Source organism: Panthera tigris, chromosome D4, assembly GCF_018350195.1.
Source record: "Panthera tigris isolate Pti1 chromosome D4, P.tigris_Pti1_mat1.1, whole genome shotgun sequence".
Lineage (NCBI taxonomy): Eukaryota > Metazoa > Chordata > Mammalia > Carnivora > Felidae > Panthera > Panthera tigris.
The window spans coordinates 57,771,722-57,795,843 of record NC_056672.1 but is presented as its reverse complement, the minus strand read 5'-3'; the positions used below and the strand labels follow the sequence as shown (position 1 = coordinate 57,795,843).

The window sequence follows — 24,122 nt, the reverse complement described above, 5'->3', positions numbered from 1 at the left end:
CTCCTTTACTCCTGAGAACTCAAAATTCATCAGAACAGATGTAAACTTTATCATCACAAAAACGCTGTCAAAGACCTTAAAATGGCCTTGGAATAAATTCTTTAAAAAAGGCAATAGAGGCAAGAAAACTATAGCAACCAACACGGGCTTAGAAGATAAATGTTTAACAAACATGAACTTCATTGGTATGGACATTATTCATGAAGTTCAGTCAATCTATTGTATGATGTAATATTCTTTGCTGGAAAACCTATTCACAGGAAATATTCACCAATTTAATATTCAAGCAGCCACAATGCAGGGCATTCATAGTGAATATGCAATCTCTACCTCTGATGAGCTTACAATCACATAGAACAAGTTGAAAAGCACACCTTTCTTTTCCATTTGTAATTTTCAAATGTGAGGAGAGGAAAATTAATCAACAAAGATTAAGTTTTTTGGAGTCCAGAAGAAAGATGAGGTGTTTTCAATCTCATTATGGAGATTTGGTGGTCTGGCCCTACTTAATCAAGGTGGGTGAGCCTGAAGTAAATTTTGAATAAAAACTGGAGATGGCTTAATAGATGGAAAAACTGGAAGATACTCTGAATACATAATAATGAAAAAAATATTGCACTAATAAGGTACTCCTATTTTCAAAGTGTTTCCTATTTATCTCATTTTACCCTCATAACACTACATAGCAGTAAGGCCAGTGTCAGAATCCCCATTTCACAGATGAGAACCAGGTTAGTGGCATGCCTATTGATTGCCAGGGTAGATACCTAGACCTCAGAAGCCATTCCCCTAAATCAGTGGTTCTCAAAGTGTGGTCCCAAGACCAACAGCATCAGCAGCATCTGGAAGCTTGTTAGAAAGGCAAATTCCTAGTCCTACCCCAGATCTACTGAATCAGACACTCTCTCAGGGTGGCACCTAGCAGTCTGTGTTTCAATGAGCCCCTGGCAATTCTGATACGTGCTAAAGCTTGAGAATCATCGCATTAGGTCATAGGGTCCACTTGACTGTGTATCAGCTCATTCAAGCATTTATTCCCTATCTACTATACACTTAATGTGCAAGAGCGGGAACAAGAAAATGGAACACGGTGGTCAAGTTAGTCAGAGAAAACAGACAATGCTCAAGAAAAAGGAAGGAAAACCACATCAGCAAAGACATGGTAGAGGTCTAAAAGAAAATGCATTTGCAACATAATTAAGAAAACATCTAACTTAAAAAAAAATAATAAAAATACATTTTCAAAAAGGGGCACCTGGCTGGCTCAGTTGGAAGAGCATACAACTCTTGACCTCGGGGTCATGAGAGTTCGGGCCCCACACTGGGTATAGAGATTACTTAAATAAATAAACTTTAGAATAAATAAAAAGAAAAGAAAGCATCTAGTAGAGGGCAGTAGATATACTGAATGGAATTTTTTTAAGCTAACAGGAAAACGGTGTTGTCTTCCAAATACAGCAGCACCACAGACATCTTAAAGTTGGATCAAACAACTGCAGTAGACTTCTATTATTTAAGTATAAATAACAAAGTTTACCTGTAGCATCTGTTGAAGAAGCAGAACGCTACTAGAAGAGAGCCACTTAGGAACCTCATATTTCCCTCGCTACAAAAAAACAAAGAAACAGTTAAGAGATTTAGGTTCAATCAGCCTTGAAATAAATTTCTAAGTAACAAAATGCTGGAGGTGTACTTCCAAGCTTAAAGACTTAACCCAACTATAAGATTTGGTAAACATTATTAACAACATAGGAACTATGTTTCTGACCCTAAAGAAGAAAATTCAGTAAATTAAATATCGTCCCCTCTAAATTATCCACATATCAGAGAAGGACTAGAGCAGAGAGAATGTATGGAATACATAAATGTGGAGGGCTTTGGAATCTGTAGTGTGATTAAATGGACAACAAGTACACATTGTAGTCAATTTTTGCATTGCTAGAGCAAATTTTAGTTCATAATCTCAGAACAATTATCAGTTGACAAAAAATTAAGTAGTAGAAAATAGTATTTGGTGGCAAGTCATAGGCTGTGGTTAAAAACAGGTCACATTTCATCCACAGGACAGAATTCACAATCAATGAGGGAAACTGACGCAAGCCATTTTCTAAGCCACGTACCTTCTTTGGGGATCAAAGAGACTCAGGAGACAAATGTTTACAATCTAGGATAATCAGAAATTATAGGCACCAAGTCATCAGCCAAAGATAAGACAAGGGGCTTGCCAAACACTAATATGTAATAAAATATCTTTTTACACAACTTGCCACATACCCCTCTTTCCCAATTCAGAGGCAATGATACAATCATTTCTCTTAGTAAAGAACAAACTGTTTAATGATGCTAGAATAAAAGGTTAATTATTTGAAAAAAATTAAGATTTGGAGGCGCCGCCATTTTTGCTGCCCAGACACGGAGCGAGAGGCTGAGAGAGTCGGAGACTCTATCCGCTTCCAGCCGTCGCGCAGACCCTTCCGGAGCCACTTCCGCTACGGATAATCGGGAGGATCTGGTGTACCAGGCGAAGCTGGCCGAGCAGGCTGAGCGATACGATGAAATGGTGGAATCGATGAAGAAAGTAGCAGGGATGGATGTGGAGTTGACAGTTGAAGAAAGAAAGCTCCTATCTGTTGCATATAAAAATGTGATTGGAGCCAGGAAGAGCTTCCTGGAGAATAATCAGCAGCACTGAACAGAAAGAAGAAAACAAGGGAGGAGAAGACACACTAAAAATGATTCGGGAATATCGGCAAATGGTTGAGACTGAGCTAAAGTTAATCTGTTGTGACATTCTGGATGTACTGGACAAACACCTCATTCCAGCAGCTAACACTGGCGAGTCCAAGGTTTTCTATTATAAAATGAAAGGGGACTACCACAGGTATCTGGCTGAATTTGCCAGGATTGGCACAGGATTGCACAGGAAATGACAGGAAGGAGGCTGCGGAGAACAGCCTAGTGGCTTATAAAGCTGCTAGTGATACTGCAATGACAGAACTTCCACCAACGCATCCTATTCGCTTAGGTCTTGCTCTCAATTTCTCCGTATTCTACTATGAAATTCTTAATTCCCCTGACCGTGTCTGCAGGTTGGCAAAAGCAGCTTCTGATGATGCAATTGCAGAACTGGATACGCTGAGTGAAGAAAGCTATAAGGACTCTATACTTATCATGCAGTTGTTACGTGATAATCTGACACTATGGACTTCAGACATGCAGGGTGATGGTGAAGAGCAGAATAAAGAAGCGCTGCAGGATGTGGAAGATGAAAATCAGTGAGACATAAAAGCCAACAAGAGAAACCATCTCTGACCACCCCATTCCTTCCCATCCCACCCCCATTGGAAATTCCCCCATTGTCACTGAGAACCACCAAATCTGACTTTTACATTTGGTCTCCGAATTTAGGTTCCTGCCCTGTTGGTTTTTTTTTTTTTTTTTTTTTTTTTAAACCGTTTTCAAAAGTTCTTAAAGGCAAGAGTGAATTTCTGTGGATTTTACTGGTCCCAGCTTTTAGGTTCTTTAAGACACTAACAGGACTGCACAGAGGCTTTTTCAGCATTACTGTATTGTCTCCTGCCAGGTGGGGCAAGATCACCATTAGAAATGGAAATGATATTTGAAAGCTATTAGACTTCTAGGTGACGCGAGCATCTAAGAGAGAGGTTAATCACACTATGAGGCATTGTGGTATTATTTTTCCTTTTTCTAATTGTTTAAATTGAATTTTATACCAATGTTTAAAATTAATTGGGTGTTAGCTTGAGGTGGTTAAAAGTTGTTCGGAGAGTTGTAATGGTTTTGCTGTAAAAAGTGTTTCAAACTCTGCTGAAATGTTGCTGAAAAGCATGGTGCTGGTAACAGTTCAACAATCCGTGGCTGCTCATTCTTGCCTACTTTTACTCTCCCTCTAAAGCAGGTTAGCATTGAAGGTGATATGGAAAAGCCTGCATGCGTGTTCAATTCTTTGTTTCTTCTCCTTCCCTCTCCCCCCTGGGCCCCCCCTTCCCTACTTCGCTCGCTCAACCTCTTTTGTTCAGTATGTGTAACCTGAAGCTAATTTGTACTACTGGATATCTGACTGGAGCCACAGATACAGAATCTGTATTGTTCTTACTGAAACACAGCATGGAATTAACATTAAACTTAAATAAAACAAACCTAAATTAAAAATGCCAAAAAAAAAAATTAAGATTTTAATTAAGCTTATACCAAAATTAACTCCATCCAGATTAAAGAGTGAATGCAAATACAAAACCATAGAGGATCAAGACTAGGTGATTATTTTAGAATCTTTCTAAACATGACAGCAAAACCAAAACCTGTAAAGACTAACAGTTGACATTTCTGTACAACAAAACAGCACTAACAAAGTTAACTAACAACAAATTGAGGGAAAAAAACTTTTTCCACCTAAATGACTAAATATTAATAAACTTCATCACATAAAAAGCTCTTACAAATCACTAAGATTTTACCAGCCAACCTGTTCTGCCCACATTTCCCCCATCTCCTCAAATGGCCAAAAACCAGAGTCATCTTTAACTCCTCTTTCTCTCACACTTCACATCATCTCCATCAGCAAAATCCATTGGTTCTATGTTGGAAAATCTATCCAGAATCACTTGTCACTTCCACCACACCACTAGTGTCTCCCATCTGGCATATTGCAAGAGGCTCCTGACTGATCTTCCAGATTCCACTACTGACCACCTCCCAGTCTAGTCTCCACTTACTACCACCAATGTTCTCTTAAAACATCTCTTAAAACATGCCACTTCACCACTCAAAACTCTTCAGTGCTCCCCCAGATCACTCAGAATAAAATCCAAATACCTTACTCTGGTTCCAAAGCCCTGCATGCATGCTCTACATCCCCACATCCATTCAACTCCTTGCTGCTGAGTCTGCCTCTCAGACTCGCCTCCTAACTCTCCCCTTCATTCACCAAACTATGGTCACATGTCAAACACAGTCCAACCTCAGGGCCTTTGCACTGGTTGTCTCCTCTGTCTTATAATGCTTTCCCCCAAAATTAGCAGAGCTTTTGCCTTTATCTTCAGGTCTCCACTTATTATATACTAGTGGTGTCAGTGAGGACTCCCATGACCCATTTCATAACACAGCATCCCCCACAATCATTTGCTACCTCCCTTTCATGCCTACTTTACCTTCAGTCCTTATCCCCACTCATCATATTACATATTTGTTTATTTTCTGTCTCACTACAATAGAATGTAAGCTCCTTAATCACAGAGATCTTATCAGGGCTGCTCACAAAGAACAGTACCTGGCCCTGGCACAGAAAAGGTACTCAATTAATATATGTTTAATAAATGAAGGAAGAGGATGAAAAGCACACTCCAAAGGAAAATGAGCAAAAACTATTCACAGGTAATTCCTAAAACAAGAACTTTTAAATGCCCAATAAACATGAAAATATGTCCAAATAATCAAGTAATTAAAAAGTAATAATTTAAACAAGAATATGGTACCATCTGTTATCTATCAAACTGACAAACTTAAGAAAAACATTTAGTATTACTAAGAGTTCAGGAACAAGAGGGCTTATATATACAACTAGAGAATATAAGCTTTCCCGGAGAATAATTGTGAAATACATTTAAAAAAACATTCAAAACTGCATATCCTTGATCCAGCAATTTCACTTCTAGCAATTTATCCTAAGCAAACAATTTGGTATATAAAACATATGAACAGTAACATTCATCACAGAATTGCTTATGATAATTTTGGGAACTAAGGGACATAGACTACTGGCAAATTCCAGAGGGTCACCAAAACTAATGACAGAAGACAAAATGCACTGAATAAGGATCCTGAGTTAGAGGGGCACCTGAGTGGCCCAGTCAGTTGAGAGACCGACTTCAGCTCTGGTCATGATCTCACAGTTTGTGTGTTCGAGTCCCACATCAGGCTCTGTGCTGACAGCTTGGAGCCTGGAGCCTGCTTCGGATTCTGTGTCTCCCTCTCTCTCTGCCCCACCCCCGCTCATGCTCTCTCTCAAAAAATGAATAAATGTCAAAAAAAAATTTTTTTAAGGGATCCTGAGTTATATAATATACAAGAGCACCTGGGTGCCTTAGTCATTAAGCATCTGACTTCGACTCAGGTCATGATCTCACGATTCATGAGCTCAAGTCCCATATCGGGCGAGTTTGATCCCCAGTTCGGGTGAATACAAGCCCGCTTCAGGTGGACCCCACTTCTCTCTCTCTCTCTCTCTCTCTCTCTCTCTGCCCCTCACTCACTTACGCCCTCTCTCTCTCTCAAAAAAAAAAATAAAAATGAAATAAACATGATATACATCCAGGGAGACAAAGGCAAGCACACATGAACATGCACATGCATGCATAAAGCCTAGTGTTTAAATAAGGCTAGAAGAGTAGAGGCAGGTAGATGGAGAAGCCATTGACTAGCACAAGCATTGGGGTTCTCTGTTCTTATAAGCTGTCTAGGACACAATCCTCACAGAAATCAGCCCAACTCCAAGGTAAGAGGAGAAACAGACACAATATGGGTTGCTCAGAGTCCTAGAACTACATGGCAGGCTGGATTTTAATTGTATTAAAGAAATAATCAAAGTTCCAAAGAAGCATTATCAAGCAATAAATTTTAAAAGAAAAGGTATCGATGGGGCACCTGGGTGACTCAGTCGGTTAGACATCCAACATCAGCTCAGGGTTCCTGGGTTTGAGCCCCGCATCGGGCTCTGTGCTGAAGCTCTCCCTCTCAGATTCTGTCTCCCTCTCTCTCTGCCCCTCCCCAACTCGTGCTTGCTCTCTCTCTCTCTCTCTCTCTCTCTCTCAAAAATAAACAAACATTAAGAAAAATTTTTTTAAAAAAAGAAAAGGTGTCAATGTCAAAACAACTCAGTCTCTGACTCAGCTTCTCTGATGAGAGCAGAGAGGCTAACCTTACAAAGTGTTTCCCAGGAAGGATAAGAGCTTTCTTTCATTTTACAAATGACATTTAATATCATTAAGTTTTTCAAGATCCTTTGTCCAGCACTCAGTATCATCCAGAGAGCCCACTATTACTTCCACCTTACTAGGGCACCTTAACACTAGCCAGTGTTGAAAACTGACAATCTGTTTCCAAATTACATTGATAAAGACTTTCATTCACTCCTTGCTCCATGCCGCCTGGCCTCCAGGCCCATCCCTAGGAAGTGGGGATTTTTAGCTGCTTCTGCCAACTCTCTAGGACTGAGCAGTAAGTCAATTGCTGAGGGACTGGCCCTGACCTAGTTGGTCCCACCCTCATGCCTGAGCTTTTCCTTATTCCTGAGACCAAGGCCTCTCATGATTCAAATCCTGGGTGTCTTAACTTGTTCTCTTTCTTAACAACCTGATCATTTTCCTGTTCTCTCAAACAGTTTGGCTTGCTCTTGCCATTGTCCTAAAGAAAGTAGAGACCGGCCTAGGGTAAAGCCTCTCCTATCTGCTTACACTGATCAAATAAATGGTTTTGACCTAGCTGAATCTCTGATCACAACCTGTTCCTAGACATTCTCTGTCATGCTTCACTCACTGGTCAGAACCCCCATGTACTCTGGTGGGTCTCCCCTCAAGCTGATTGTGGAGCCTTTTGCTGCTTATTCCCTGGATACCATCTGCACTGGGTTAAATGCTGCTCCTCAAAACACATGTCCACTCAGAACCTGTGAATGCATTTTTATTTTAAAATAGAGTCTTTTGCAGATGTAATTAAATTAATATGAGGTCATACTGGGTAGGAGTAGACCCTAAATTCAGTATGACTGGTGTCCTTATAAAGAGGAAAATCTGGACACAAAGACACAAACACACAAGGAAGTAGGCCATGTGAAGACAGAGGCAGAGACTAGAGTGATGCGTCTACAATTCAAGGACTTCCAAAGATTGCCAGAAAACACCAGAAGCTAGAAAGAGGCCAAGAAGGATTCTCCCCTGGAACCTTCAAAGAGAACATGGCCCTATCGACACCTTGATTTGGACTTCTAGCCTCCAGAACTGTGAGAGAATAAATTTTTGTTACTTTAAGGCACTACCTTGCAGTGCTTTGTTACAACAACCCTAGGAAACTAATACACCATCTATAAGGGTTTAACTCCTCACATACTTCTCTCCCACCAGCACCTGCCCACCCTGGGGATAAGTCTGGTTCTAGGTTCTGGCCCTTTCTGGTCTGCTCCAACACAGATAATAGGCCCATCACCAGATCTATCAAAATAAAAGAAATGTTATGACTTTAAATTCAGAAAGTACCTTCCAGACCAAAGTACTGAATAAGAAAAGCTCCACCAGGCTGATTCCAAGTTCCTCTCTGCCTCTTGTTATCACCCCTTTTATCATCCCATCTTGAATTCATGACCTAACTTCTAATAGATCCTCTTATTGTGCTATAAGTTAGCACCAGAGAAGCTATCCTACCCAGAAAGAGGCAAGAACAGGTGAATGATAAGTGTGGTGCTTGGCACGCTGGAAACGGCGATGGACCGGAGTCATCATGTGAATCCCAGCCTACTTCATAGTAGTTCCATGAACTTGTACAAGTTACTTAATCTCTCTGACATTGTTTCCTAAGAAAATAGGCTCTGGAGACAATTTGCCTAGATTCGAATCCAAAATCTACCTCTTACTAGCCGTGTGGATGAGCCTTTGAATTTCACTGTGCCTTGGTTTCCACACCTGTAAAAAGAAGCAAAATAATAGTGCCCACACAAAAAAATGTTGCTAGGATTCAGTGCTTTAATACAGAAAAGCACTGAGCACAGTGCCAGGCATACAGTAAGAACTCCATGTATGTTAGTTTCTACTACTGCTGCCTCTATTACTAATACTAGTATTACCACTACTGTTGCTACTACCTGTGAAACAAGTAATTCCACCTATAGGATTATAAAAGGAGTAAAAGAGAATATGTGAAAGCACTCAACACAATGCCTTGCACATTAGACACAATAAATGTTTGTTGAACCTGAAATACATAGGAAGGAGATAGGGATGCCCAAAATAGTAATGGACCAGAGATGGGTAGGCTGGCCAAAAACCATGCACGCCAGAGTGCTAAATACTCAGTATCGTGGAAAAGGCTAGAGTCATTCTGAGGAATGCCACATGTCCTCCCAATGGAGCCCTGCCCCACTGCAGCTGCCACCAGACAGCCTGGGAAGGAACACATACATCATCTAGTCAAGCACTGCTCCTTTTAACTTCCTGAAGTGTACCCACCCACTTTCCCTGTTTGGACAGAAGAGCTCTGCAGAGTACCATCTACTGGAAGTCATGAGGCCTGTGACCCATCACCAAGACCTGACATTCTTAGCTTCATTCTCTGCACTGGGATATGACAGAAACGGAATTCAGAGCCGAGTTATGCTGCCAGGCCTAACCCAACCTCTTATTTGTACATGATCCTTTAAAATACATTTTTATTGTATTTTAACCTGTGCAGTAAGCAAGGATTATTAACCACATAACACAGATGAAGAATCTAAGTCTCAGCCAGGGAATTCAAGCATTTGTTCAATATCATAAGGCACTGGTTCTCAGCTGGTGTGATTTTGTTCCCCACTGCTAGGAGACATCTAGCACTGTGTGGAGACTTTTTTATGTGTGCCACATAATGATTTGATATATGTATATATTATGAAATGATTACCACAATAAGTTTAGTTCATACCCATCACCACACATAGTTACTAGTTTTGTTTGCTTAGTGTTTTTCTTATGATGAAAACTTTTAAGATCTACTCTCTTAGCAACTGGAGACATTTCTTACTGTCATGACTTGGGAGTTACTACTGGCATCTACTGAGTAAAGGGCAGGGACACTGCTAAACTTCTTGCAATGCATACGACAGCCCCCACAGCAAAGAATCATGTAGTCCAAAATGTCAATAGTGCCTAAATTGAAAACACTGTAAAAAGGGGTGGAGATGGGACTAGGAGAGACATACAATACTTATTCTATTGTACTGTGCTGGAAAGTCTAAGGAAGCCTAGACGTAAACAGGGAGAAAAGGCTCCTTATTTAAATATTGGAAGCATACGCAAAGAGCAAATAGAAAAGACCTCGAGACAAGCAATTCTGCTGGAGAAGAACATGTCCACAAAAGGCCCTGTCGGCCAGGGCTGTGCAACTTAACCCTGGTTTCTGCTCAGTCTTTAGAGAATTCCTGTTTATTTATTTAAGGGACGATCACCTTGCAAATGAGAGCAAGAAATGGGTAACAGAGACAGAAACCAAGAAAGAGGGGGGAAAAAACCCTGTGGGCCAAGCAAGATAATCCTGGGAATTCTAGACAGCTTGAAATTGCTCGTTTTCACATGGTTGTAAGAAAGCAGGCCATCTCTCCAACACATAATTACAGTATATAGTCAACTCAATAATTGTAAAATATAATCTCATAAAAAGATAATGTGCTCATTTTCTTTAAAATTATAAATTATACTTGTTAGAAAGCAATTTTACTTGCAAGCTATTCAACTTTCATTTACTAAATTATTTATACTTCTATAATATTTGTGTACCCCAAACTGGAGTATGGTCATGCTTGTCTTTGAACACAGTGATGGTAAATGAATATAGGTGACATTAATAAGATTAATGCCCAATCTGTCGGTAATCATGCTAGAAACCGCAACTGAGCATTTTGGTTAAAATAATCAAAAAATGCAAAAGATAAACAAAGTCTGCTTCTTAAATAGTTACATATAGTATATCAAATATTGCTGGGGTTTTCTATCGACCAAGAACCGAAGGAAGTGTTATTCCCAACTGAGGAATTTTAGAACATTCTAGACAAAGATACATACTGCATGCGAGTGATACGACACCTTAATTAGATTCAACCAGCAGACTGTATTACACCGTGCCTCGGAACAATAGTTCTGAGCCAAGATTACAATAAATTTCAAAATCTATAATGTGTGAAATTAAATTCCACAATAATGCATAAAAGTCCTAATTTGAATCAATTTTCAACTTGCAAATACATGAAAAACTAAAAGATGAAATTCAGAGTAGGGGAAACAAAGAATGTACAGCATTAGTAAATAATATTAATTAGGAAGGTTAAATCTCTACGGAACAAGAATTAGACATTTTATACCATATTTATTCCACAGAAGAAATATTTGATTTACCAAAAATATCAAATTACCCTCCCAAAGGATTAAAATAAACAAACAAATAAATGTAAAGAACACTGAAGATTATTACGTGTTGATACATTCACCTTGTAGCAGTGAAATAATATATTAATAATCAAGGGTACCGATGCCACGGCTGCCACATAAATGTGAACTTGAAAGAGCAGCAAGCAAAGGCAAATAAACAGTATGGACACTTAGGTCCAGACAGGTTTAAAAAAAAAAGCCAAGTTTAGAGTTAAGTTGGTAAATGAGGAACATCATGATAAAGTTCAATTTCAGTAAGGCATTAATAGTCAGTTTATCGTTGTGGATAAGACCACAAAACCTAGGTTAAGTGTACCTTATACAGACCAAAACCCAATTCTCAAAACACTTATTCTATTCAGGTTTTTAATTGACAATTTGGATTAGAGATATTTAAGAAACATGCAAAGTGGCACAAACAATACACCAAGGAAAAATAGAATAAGGAAAGGCTAATTCTACGAGACATTAAAGAAATGGTATTATAAAGATACAGCAACTAAAATAATTTATGTATCAGACAAAAATAGACAGAAAATTAAAAACCATGAAAAATAGTAAATGTAGAAATTCAATATATAATAAAACTATCCTTTCAAATCAATAGGAAAGTGATAGACTATTGAGTAAGAAGTCTTAGGACAACAAATTACTTGTTTTAAAATAAATAAGTCATTATTTATTTAAAAATAAAAGATCCCTAGAAACTATCACAGATCAGAGAGGGCTAAGAAGATATGATAACTAAATATAATATGATATTCTGAAAGAATCCTAGAACAGAAAAAGGACATAGGGAAAAACTAGTGAAACAGAAATAATGTAAACAGTTTAGTGAATAGTCATATTCCACCATTGGTTCCTTAGTTGTAACAAAGTACCATAGTAATGTAAGATGTTAATAATAGGAAAACTGGGTGAGGAATATATGGGAACTCTGTTCAAACTCTAATTACTAAAGCCATGAATAAAACATCAGATGGCATAAATTTTAAAAAATCAAATGCCATTTTCACCCATTCAACTGACCAAGATCCAAAAGTTTTATAAATATCCAAAATTTTTATAAATAATAATGTTAAAGACAGCATGGGGAAACAGCTACTCTCAACCACTGCTGGTGGAAGTGTAATGTGGGGAAAAAAAGGCTGGAGCACAATTTGACAATATCGGTTAAGTTTTCAAATGTCATACCCTAGGATCCAGCAATTCTACTACTCAGTACGTATATGCAAGAAGATATGCACAAGGATGCTCACTGAGCATCACTTATATTAGTGAAAAAATTAGAAAATAACCTAAAATGTTCAACAAGAAAATGGTTAAACTATTTGTAAAAATGAGTTCATATTATATGTACAATGGCACATACAATATTGAGTAAAGAAAGACAGATATAAAATAATATCAGTATGATACAATTTACGTTAAGAAAAAAATATAAATGACTACAAATAGAAATAAAACATCTGGAAGAACCAAAGTGTTAACTGTAATTACCTATGTGAGAGGCCAAGAGAACTTCAGTTACCAGTGATGTTTTAGTTCTTTATACGGAGAATGTTTTCACACACTACTTGTGTAATTAAAAAACTTTTTAAATGACGTCCACAAACTTAGAATAAAGGAAATTTCACAATAAATACTATGCAGCCATTAAACAAACAATGAAAACCTACACATGCTGCTAAGTACCAATATGAAACAATCTTCAAAGTAAAGTATTAAAATTAAAGAGGAGGAGGGGGCAAGATCCATACACTGTGCAGATTATATAATCCCAAAGGATATATACAGATATATAAAGATTTGCATAAGTACAAATAATTCTTATAAACGTATAGAAGAAATTTCTAACTAGTTGTCTCTGTGGAAGAAAACAGAGGGCTAGGTGAGCAGGATGTTTTGGGGTTTAACTATATACTTCTTAGTACTGTTTTAGCATTTTACCATAGATGCTTTGTTTTTCACTATAAAAACAATTAACTAAATGTCTCACTATAAAAAAAACTAACTAAATGTCAGCTCTTGATAAGCTACAAGCCTGGGCATTTCAGACCAATTTTCTAGGAAAAGACCAGGCAGGCTCTGGGAAAGATCATTCTGCTACAGGTCACTACAACTAAGCCAGGAGTCAGCCAACTTTTTCTGAAAAGGGACAGATAGTAAATATTTTTGGTTTTGTGAGCCATACAATCTCTGTCACAGCTACTCAACTCCACCACTGTTGTGCAAAAGCAGCCACAGATGACATAAACAAACAGGTATGGCTATGTTCCAATAAAAATTTTATTTAAACAAACAGGTGGTGGGCCAGACTTGGCTTGTAGCATAGTTTGCCATCCTCTACTTTATATCACCTGGCCAAGAAGACTGATTGAAGTTTCAACCAACCTTTCCTTGCCTTTAGCACCCTAGAAAGGAATAAGTTAAGCTGCAACACAGATTCCCAGCTATTCACATATCTGTAAGGATTTTGCATCATGCTACTTACTTGAGTCAGGGTCCGTAGGAAAAATTTCCTGACAGATCAACCAGTATTTTCCAATAGGATAAGACAACAATATATCCCCCCCTCAATCCTTGGCCCACCTACCTCTTCTGTTTAACTTGCCCCTAATGGCTGGATATTACTTGGAAGAGCTGAATGCATGCCCTCCTGCCAAGTAATGTCCTTACATGTGGATTACATCGTTTTAACATTGCAAATCAAAGATTACAGCCTGTATACTCATCACTATAAAGAAGAGATATAATTATTCTAAAATTCTAAAATTATTCTAAAAATAAAATTATTCTAAAATTATTCTAAAATTATTCTAAAGTTTATAGTTGGTAAATCCATACAGTACCTCGTTTTGTTTTACTAGGTGTATTATCTACGGAGTATATAGAAATTAGACTTTTCAAAGTCAGATATCTTTATTAAGACTTTGTACAGCCAAGGTGAGAATTCAAACCTTTTCCTGGATAAAATCATTGTAGTGATCCTTTATGGCATAATGTCTTACTGAAATTCCCAAACAGTCATTATCATGAATCCAAGTATCCTTAGAAGACTCCATGTTCACAAAAGAATGTCAATCCTAGCCCTGGTTATACTGACAGTCACTTTTGCTATAGCATAGCCATAACTTCAGGAAATTTCCAGGGACGATAATCCCTAATTTACTGACACACTCAATAACTTGGCTGAGAGGGATTACATTAATTGAGGGTCTACTAAAGAATATACAGGGTCGGGGTGCCTGGGTGGCTTAGTCGATTAAGCATCCAACTCTTGAGTTCAGCTCAGGTCATGATCTCATGGTTCGTGAGTTCAAGCCCCACATCAGGCTCCGCATGGACAGTGCAGAACCTGCTTAGGATTTTCTGTCTCTCCCTGTCTCTCTGCCCCTCCCCCCTCTCTTAAACTTAAAAAAAAAAAAAAAAAAAAGAATATATAGAGTCAACCATCCATTCTCCCTGAATGGTGGTCTTCAAAGGTGGGGCATGTGCACCCCAGAAGGAATGTAAGAAGATACACTACGTAAAGAGGTCAATCCCAACAAAAGGATATAACAATTGAACTATTTGTGCATCTAAAACAGAAGCACCTAAATATATAAAGCAAATACTAACAGACATGAAGGGATAAATGGACAGAAATACAATAGTAGTGGATTTTAACACCCCAAATCTCATCACTGGGTGGATCATAAAGACAGATATTCAATAAGGAAACTGTAGATCTGAACAACAGACATTTGTTGTTAGGTACATTTGAATATACCTAACAGACATATATAGAACATTCTATCCGACAACAGCAAAATACACATCTGTCTCAAGTGCACATGCACCATAATGAAATATCACCTTACATCTGTCAAAATAGCTATTACCTAAAAGGCAAGAAATTACAAATTTTGGTAAGGATGTAGAAAAAAGTGCAGCATTGGTGGGAATATAAACTGGTGCAACCACCATAGAAAACAATATGGAGGCTCCTCAAAACATGAAAAACAGAACTACTACATGATCCAATAATTCCCCTTCTGGGTGTCTACCCAAAGAAAACAAAAACAAAACTAATTGGAAAAGATATAGGTACCCCTATGTTCACTGCAGCATTATTTGCAATTAGCAAATAGCAGGGATATGGAAACAACCTAAGTGTCCATCAACAGATGAATAAAGAGTGTGTGTGTGTGTGTGTGTGTGTGTGTGTGCGTGCACATGCATGCACATGCAATGGAATACTACTCAGCAATAAAAAAGCATAAAATCTGGCCGTTTGTGACAGCATTGACCTTGAGGTTTTTACATTAAATGAAATGAGTCAGAGAAAGACATTGTATGATTTTACTTAAATCTAAAAAACAAAACAAACAGAACAAAACAAAACCCCAACTCATCGATACAGTGAATAGATGGATGGTTGCCTGAGGGGAGAGCTGCTTGAGGGAGAGTGCAAAATGGGTGAAGGAGATCAAGAAGGACAAACTCCCAGTTTTAAAATAAGTCATGTAATGTACATGTAATATAAGTACATGTAATGTACAAAATGGGCAATACAGGCAATAATATTGTATTAACTTGTATGTCATGGATGATAACTAGAATTATTGATGTGATCACTTTGCAATGTATACAAAGGTCAAATCATGATGTTGTACACCTGAAACTAATAATATTGTACATCAATTACAATTCAATAAAAATAACTAAATAAATAATGGTATGGAAAAAAGTCAAGACAAATACTATTTGTAAGCAATGAAAATTTTAAAATTTATGTACAAAAAAGATACAGTAAGATGTGGGAAGAGTGTATTAGGACTTCTATTTATATTCATATTCTATCTAAAAACAAAAATTACTCTTTATTAATATTTGCTATATCATTTGGCACTGGCACCTTCACTAGTCCTATATAACCTATAATATATGGTAATTCTTCCTTGACTGAGAGTGACATCAGACAGAGAGTGGCTCCATCTTGCACCATTCTCCATATACTGCAAAGTACTGTGCTTTACCTGAGCCCAGTTAAATTAATTACAGATCATAGTACTTAATTTAAACTAAATCCTCACAAAACAGCCAAATGGCTTATAAAGATTCTTGTAAAAAAAAAAAACAAAAAAAACCCACAGATTAAAGACTAGGAATATAAGCACAAGTGAATAATACCAGAGTTAACACCTCATTGGTTAGTGTGAGCCCACCAGCCAAAACACAAAGTAAAAAAAAAAAAAAGACCTAAACAAATCCAACAAGTTGTCTCAAACCCTGAAATTACCAAGACTATTTGAAATACAGACTTATGCACATTATTGTTAAAAATTAGCCTCAGTGACACCTGGGTGGCTCAGTTGATTAAGCATCCAACTCTCGATTTTGGCTCAGGTCATGATATCACAGTTGTGAGACTGAGCCCCATGATGGGTTCTGAGCTGACAGCACAGAGCCTACTTGGTATTCTCTCTCCCTCTCTCTCTGCCCCTCCCCCACTTGTGCATGCACTCACTCTTGCTCTCTCTCAAAATAAAGAAACTTTAAAAAAAAAAAAAGGTACACTTTATTGATGTGGATATAGAGAAACATGCATTTTCATGCTATTGCTAAAACTGATAGAACTTCATCAGGAAGCAATTTAGAAATATCTATCAAAATTACTAATTCACATACCCTTTAACCCAGAAACTCTTCAGGGAATTTTCTTACAGATCTATCCACAACGTACAAAAAATGACTACTTGGAAATTACTTAAATGTCCATTAACCTAGGACTGGTTAAAAAAATTAAGGTACATGTATATACCTCGATTCTATTCTGAGCTGTTCTGAAGGGGTATGATTTCCAAGACCCACTGTGAAGGGAGGAAAACAAGATGCAGAGCAGTGTTTGTTGTATGCTCCCATCTGTGGGAAAAAACTGGAAAGGGAATAGCATAAAGAGATAAAATACATAATTCCTTATATGAGTATAAGCAGAAAAAGTACATAAAATTCTGATACTCTGTCACAGGTAAATAACTTTATACCAATAACTTCGAGAAATTAGACAAATTGGGCACATTTTTTTGTGTCCAAAACTGAGCTCTTGATTGTACCTGCTCTACCAAGAGTCTTCCCCATCTCAGTACATGGAAGCTCCAACTTTCTAATCGCTGAGGTTATTTCTCCCATCCTATCTATCAGCAAATCATGTTACCTATACCTTCAAAAGACTATGGACTAGTCTAAACATGTGTCATGACTGTGGTGGTGGTTAAACGAGTCTAGATACATGTTAAAATTTGTAGACCTGTACACATACACAAAAAGTAAATTTTACTCTGTTAACTTAAAAATGATTTTTGGGGCACCTGGGTGGCTCAGTTGGTTGAGCGTCTGACTTCGGCTCAGGTCACGATCTCATGGTTTGTGGTTCGAGCCCCACATCGGGCTCTGGGCTGACAGCTCAGAGCCTGGAGCCTGCTTCTGATTCTGTGTCTCCCTCTCTCTCTGCCCCTCCCCTGCTCATGCTCTGTCTCACTCTCTCAAAAATAAACATTAAAAATACATACATACATACATACATACATACATAAATATAATTTTGGGGGGGCTCCTGGGTGGGTTGGGCATCTGACTCTGGCTCAGGTCATGATCTCACGGTTTCATGGGTTTGAGCCCTGCGTCAGGCTCTGTGCTGACAGCTCGGAGCCTGGAGCCTGCTTCGGATTCTGTGTCTCCATCTTTCTCTGCCCCTCCCCTGCTTATGCTCTCTCTCAAAAATAAATAAATTTTAAAAAATAAATACATTTAAAAAAATAAAAGCGAAAATAATTTTTTGGTGGTTCAGTGCTTAATTTTGGCCCAGGGTCATGATCTTGCAGTTGTGGGATTGAGTCCCATGTTGGGCTCCGTGCTGAGCATGGAGCCCATTTGGGATTCTCTCTCTCTCTCTCTCTCTCAAAGTAAATAAACTTTAAAAAAATTTTTTTAATTACATTTTAAATTAAATACATTTTTTTAATATAAAAGAAACCCAGAATCCAACCATTCTCACCACCATCTCTTATCTGTAGGATATTACTACAATACCCTAACTGGTCTCCCTAGTTCTCTTTTGCTTCCTACAGTAGCCAGTATGATCCTATTAAAACCTAAACCAGACATCACCCTTCTGCTCAAATTCCTCCAATGGCTCCCTGTTTCACTTAGAGAAAAAGCCAAAGTCCTTATGACATGCTATGAAGCCCAATGACAATTGGATATCCTATTTCTTGAGACTTCATTTCCTACGACTCTCCTGATTTCTCAGTCCATCACACCAGCGCTCTTGACCTCCCTGGACTACAGTAGGTGCTTCTAGCTAGTGGTCTTTGCCAATTCCTCTGCCTGAAACATTCTCCTCCTTGATATCCACTGACTAACACTCTCATCTCCTTCAAGTCTTGCTCAAATCTCACCTCTGTGAGGATTATTCTGACCACCTTACTTAATATTTAATAATGCAACTTGCCCCCCTTTTCCTCCATACCTCCCGAATCTGTTCTGATTACTCTTTACCCTGCTCAATTTTTTTTCTTTTTCCCAAAGCAAGTAGCATCTTTTAATATAATTTACTTATTTAGTGTGTTTATTGTTTTTTTTCTATATCCCTACCACCAGAATATAAACTCCATGAAGGCAGGGATCTTCCATCTGTTTTACTCAGTGATATATTCCAAGTATCTAGAAAATGCCTGCACAGATTAGGTTTTCAATAAATATTTAATTGTTTCAAAAGTTGAAAGAACACTGAATGAATGAATAAAAAAAATAAATAAACAAAAGTACAAACAAACACACATGAATGGTTGCCTTTCTATTTTTTTAAATTTATTTGAATTCAAGTTAGTTAGTATACAGTGTAGGGTTGCCTTTCTAATTAAAGAACATTCAAATAGAGACCTGAAGGAAAGGAGAGCACAAAGCAACCATATGGGACAAAACGATTTCAGGTGAAAGAAAGAGCAAGTGCAAATGCCCTGAGGCAGGTGCATGCTTGGCGCATTCAAGTAACCACTGAGGAAAGAAAAGAAACAAGGAGTACAGGTACACGGAGCAAGTGAGGAGGGGAATAGTAGGTGATGAGGGCACTGAGGTTAATAGGAGGCCAGTTCACAAGGGTTGAAGCCTACAGCCTACAGCGCAACCTGTGGCTTATACTTGGAGTGAGATGAAAAAGCAGCCACTGGAAAGTTTCTGATCAGACTTACACACTACTTCAAAAGCTTCCCATAAAGAAGACCCTGGTGGAGATGGACTTACAAGCACATTCCATAAGACACCAAAGGAACTAAAAGTACTAATTTTAAACTCTCCCCCCGCCAAAAAACAAAAACAAAAAAACAAACAAAAAAAAAAACCAGTAAATGGGAGAAAACCCTTCAATTAACTTTATGTGGCTAATAAAACATTGAAAACAAAAACAAACAAATAAAACAGTTTGAGAAAGAAAAGTACATCTTAATCTCTGAACAAATTTTAAGTTCTGGACAAAATACTGGCAAACCAAATTTAGACAGGTATGTTAATAATACTAGCTAACATTTACTTAGCACTACTCTAAATACTGTGCATGGCTTAACTCATTTAACCCTAACCACCCTATACCGTAAAAACTATCATTCTACCCATTTTATAGGGGAAGAAACTAAGGTTCAGAAAGGCAAAGTAACTTGCCAAATTCTGGCCACAGACAGAAAGCAGAGATCCTGGACTTTAGTAATACCAATGAGATTCTGATTTCATTGCTCTGGGGGCTGGACCCAATATATTTTAAAGCAGCCAAGTGAGGCTAATGTGCAGCCAGTGTTGTGAACCACCGTTCTACATCCAGTATCTAAGGCTTCCCCCACCCTGAGAGAAATTACATGGACAAAGCTAAGGCAGATGTTTTAGTCAAGATTTAAATATGAAACAAAAAGCAGAGGTGAGAAAACATGATTTATAAGATCCTTTCCAACAGTGCAATTCTATGATTATGTGTCCCCACACTTTCTAGAATTCTAAAAGGTGTAAGATTTCATGCTACACCACCTAACAGATCCAATTCCAGTTCATCTTTGGAGAAATTTGTCTGTCAGTTTATTTCTCTGTCATGGAATGCCCAAAAAAAGAGTGTAGTAAAATATACTAGTAGCTTATAATACTAAAATTATTTTCAGAGCGAGAAACATAGCTCTGCTTTACAGAAAAGAGTAGCAAAAAGAGTGAATAATTGAAGAGGCCAACCTAATATTTTTCTAAAAAAGCGTAACTGGAAAATTGTTGCTGAACTGCCCAAAGACCAGCCTCCTTCCCACTCTACTTCTGTTAAAGCAAGCTGAGGCTACGAAGCGATCCTAACACTACTCTCTCCCGTATCCTGCTGTTGACACAGTAGGGTGTGGCTCTCTGTAGTCAGAACTGTGGCCACAGTGAGCGAGTTCAGCCAAAGCAACAACTGCTACCCTGCGAAGCTTAGCGGGGGCTTCTTGAGAGGGGATGGGAGGAAATACAGGCTGTCTTGGCTACCCCACCCAGCCCCAGGAAGCTGGCCTCCAGCCTCCTGCCTCATCCATCTCTCCTTCCCAAGAAGAAGCATATGCACACAGTTCCCCAAAGCAGTGGTAACAGCTATGTCGACCTAACTTCCATTTGACTCTGCAGAATTAGAACTCCTAGCCTTCGAGGAGTTGAAACTACTACAATTCCATTTCTAATTTTGGCATAGATTTTAAAGGTTTTTCTGGGAGAAGGGGATATAGGAAATAACTATTAAGTAAATTTAAAAATTGAATATTGAACTCAGTGCCTTTAAACTTGTTCTATAGGGCAAGCAATGAGCCAACTGGGATTACCACTTTCAATTCAGTGTACTGTGTCCCCAAAATGCGAGTTGATTTAGGTAGTCTCCCTACCTAAAGGGTGCTAGAGACCCAGTGGTCCAGCCACATAAAATATCCGACCATCTTCCCCCATGCTTCTCCTATCCTCTGTCTTTGCTCATACTGTCTACTCTACCAAACATGCTCTCTCCCACATCCCTTTCTGAAGCACTTCTACCCCTTATGAAAGCCTTGCTCAAACCTCACTTCCTCTAACATGTTCTCCCAAACCCCTCACCCATTCCTGTATCTCATTCATTTATATCTCTGTAATAATATGGCATCCCTGACCCTTTGTCCTTTTTAGATAACCTTGTATCTGTCTCCAACAAGAAATCAGGCCCTGGTGGACAATGAACAAGTTTCACAGATTCTTGTTCATGCCTTCCAGTATCTTATACAAAGAAGACCTTCAGGAAATATTTGTTCAACAGAACTGAATTCAAGTCACACACAGGGAAGTTGCCCTGTTGGTCTGATCCTGGTTTGCCAGGGATACAAAATGGTGTTCTTTCTTCCTCTTTAGATATCTTCTTGTGTTAGCTTGCTTTGAATGTTAAATCTTTAAAATGAATTTTACTGTTTCCTTGGTATATATGGTTTTGAGAGGTTTTTTACATTGAATTTAAGTCACAAACATAAAATTCACCCTTTAAAAGTGTACAATTCAGTGATTTTTAGTTTTTATATTCATAAAGTTGTGCAATCATTACCACCATATAATTCCAGGATGTTCTCATCACCCCCAAAATAAACCCTGTATTCATTAACGGTTACTCCCCACTGCCACTCCATCCCCAAGCCCCACAACCACAAATCTTTCTGTCTCTGATATATATGATTTTAACAAAGCCTACAGCACTCTTAACTATGGTTTTATTAAACCTTAAAGCCAAATGTTACCTTCAAAAAGAAGCAGTTTCTTATTTTATCAGAACCCAACAGAAAAATGTGATTTAACACAGTAACTTACTAAGGTATCATTTCAGGATACAAAGTAAAAACTGTTACCAGAAAAATCATCTTCCATGTTTGTGTTCCCATTTGTTTTTGTTCTGTTAAGCATTTTACTACAGAAGTATAATATACATACAGAACAGTATACGTATTGAGGGTCCACCATGGCAAGTTTTCAAAAATTGAATACACACACATAACCAACATCCAGATCAAGAAAGAACAGAATCCCCCTCCATACCCCTCTTCCAATCACTCCCCTCCTCCAAAGTGTAACCACCATCTTGACTTCTAACAGCATACATTACTTCTGCCTGTTTTTGCCTTATAAATAGAAGCAAATAGTTAACAGAACTGTTACAGTGAAATTCTATGCATGCCTTGTAACACTCACCGTAATCTTCTTGTACAAAGCCATGACATTATCATCATCGAATGGTAGAAAGCCACACATAAGTACATATAAGAGTATGCCCATACTCCAAACATCTGCCTGAGTGGGAGAAAGAAATAATTTTTTAAAAATTGAGAACATATTACAGACATATTAAGCGACAGTACACTTAACAGAATCTTCACAGAGCTGAAAAATGGTGCAGAGATCATCCAATTCAACCTGCTCGTTCTACAGACAAGGAACCTAAAGCCCAGAAAGGAAGGCTTGTTCAAAGTCACCCAGTCAATGGCAGGCCACCCAGGTAGGTCTCCCGACTTTTAGTTCAGTGCACTCTCTCCCAGTGTTGGACTGTAATGTTCAATAGAAAATAATCCCCAGTTGGCTAGGCTGGATTGGGTATGATAAGAAAGGAGATGAGGGGCGCCTGGGTGGCTCAGTTGGTTGAGCATCTGATTGGGCTCAGGTCATGAATCTGCAGTTCATGGGTTCAAGCCCCACGTCGGGCTCTGTGCTGACAGCTCAGAGCCTGGAGTCTGCTTCAGATTCTGTGTCTCTCTCTCTCTCTGTAACCTCCCCTACTCACCCTCTGTCTCTCTCTCTCTCTCTCTCAAAAGTGAATAAACGTTAAAAAAAAAAAATTAAAAAAAAAAAAAAAAGAAAGGAGATGAGGCCGGGTCTCTGATTCTGAAAGACAATTCTGTAGTGCTGTTGAGGGTTATATAAACATGCATGAGGATGTCAAAACAAGCCTTAAAATTTACTACTGATAACCTACAAATGTAACTAAGCTGTGCTGTAAATTCCTCTCTACGTAAAGAAAACTTAATAAAGTTCAACGATTGACTTCTCAAATATAGAAGCTAGAAATTAGCCTGCCAGCACAAACACCCCTACAAATCTCAAAATCCCAGAAAGGAGCTTAACCTTTGTATAAGATATCCATGTGTCCCGTGAGTCCTAAGCACGAACTACTAATTCAAGTGGTATTTGGCCTTAGTCAATAATGACACGGCTGCTGACTGAGGAGAAATCACAGCTCCCACTATCACTTGAGCCTTAGGAAAATTTTAAGAGGTAAAAAGAGCAGCATTTTTTTTTTAAGGCAGGAGGGGTAGGAAGAGGAGAGAAACAAGAGTTAAAATAACTCAAGCGGCATCACATCTAAGTAATACCTATACTAAGTAACCCAAATCTAATGCCTAGTCCTGTCTACCAAGTCACATCAAATTATTAAGATGCCCCAAGTGAATGATCTACTTTCAGGCAAACACCTCATTTTTTTCTTCCCAGTTGCAGGAGGTCAGAAATTAACTATTTATGACTCAGAGATGTCAAATAATTGATCTATAAATTCAGCCTGGATAGTATGGCACCCTTGACCAGGGTGTTCAATTCAAAGCAAAAAGGCTGCACAGGAAATACTGGGCTAGCATGGCCTCATCAAATGCCACAAGAAGAGGTCAACAGAGAGGTTATATCTGAGGTTAAACAAAAAGATAAGGAAAGGAGCACCTGGGTGGCTCCGCTGGCTAAGCATCCAACTCTTGGTTTCAGCTCAGGTCATGATCTCATGAGACCATGAGATCAAGTCAGTGTAGGGGGGAGTCTGTGCTGACAGCATGGAGCCTGCTTGGGATTCTCTGTCTGTCTGTCTGTCTCTCTCTCTCTCTCTGCCCCTCCTTCTTTCTCTTTCTC

General features: G+C 38.5%; 1 protein-coding gene and 1 pseudogene across 8 annotated transcripts in view; one reads left to right on the top strand and one right to left on the bottom strand.

Annotated features, from left to right (window-relative positions):
• MELK (maternal embryonic leucine zipper kinase) overlaps positions 1 to 24,122 on the bottom strand; it is a 129,394-nt gene that overhangs the window by 82,651 nt on the left and 22,621 nt on the right. For all 8 annotated transcript variants that reach the window (XR_006210534.1, XM_042964413.1, XM_042964414.1 and 5 more), the window contains exons 8-9: positions 22,425 to 22,523; positions 1,538 to 1,606 (exon numbers count right to left, since the gene is read on the bottom strand). Coding sequence is in view for 7 of the 8 variants with exons in the window: in XM_042964413.1 (XP_042820347.1) it covers positions 1,538 to 1,606; positions 22,425 to 22,523 (168 nt within the window). In the remaining variant the exon portion in view is untranslated. The remainder of the gene's footprint in view (positions 1 to 1,537; positions 1,607 to 22,424; positions 22,524 to 24,122) is intronic.
• LOC102961424 lies at positions 1,758 to 4,173 on the top strand (annotated as a pseudogene).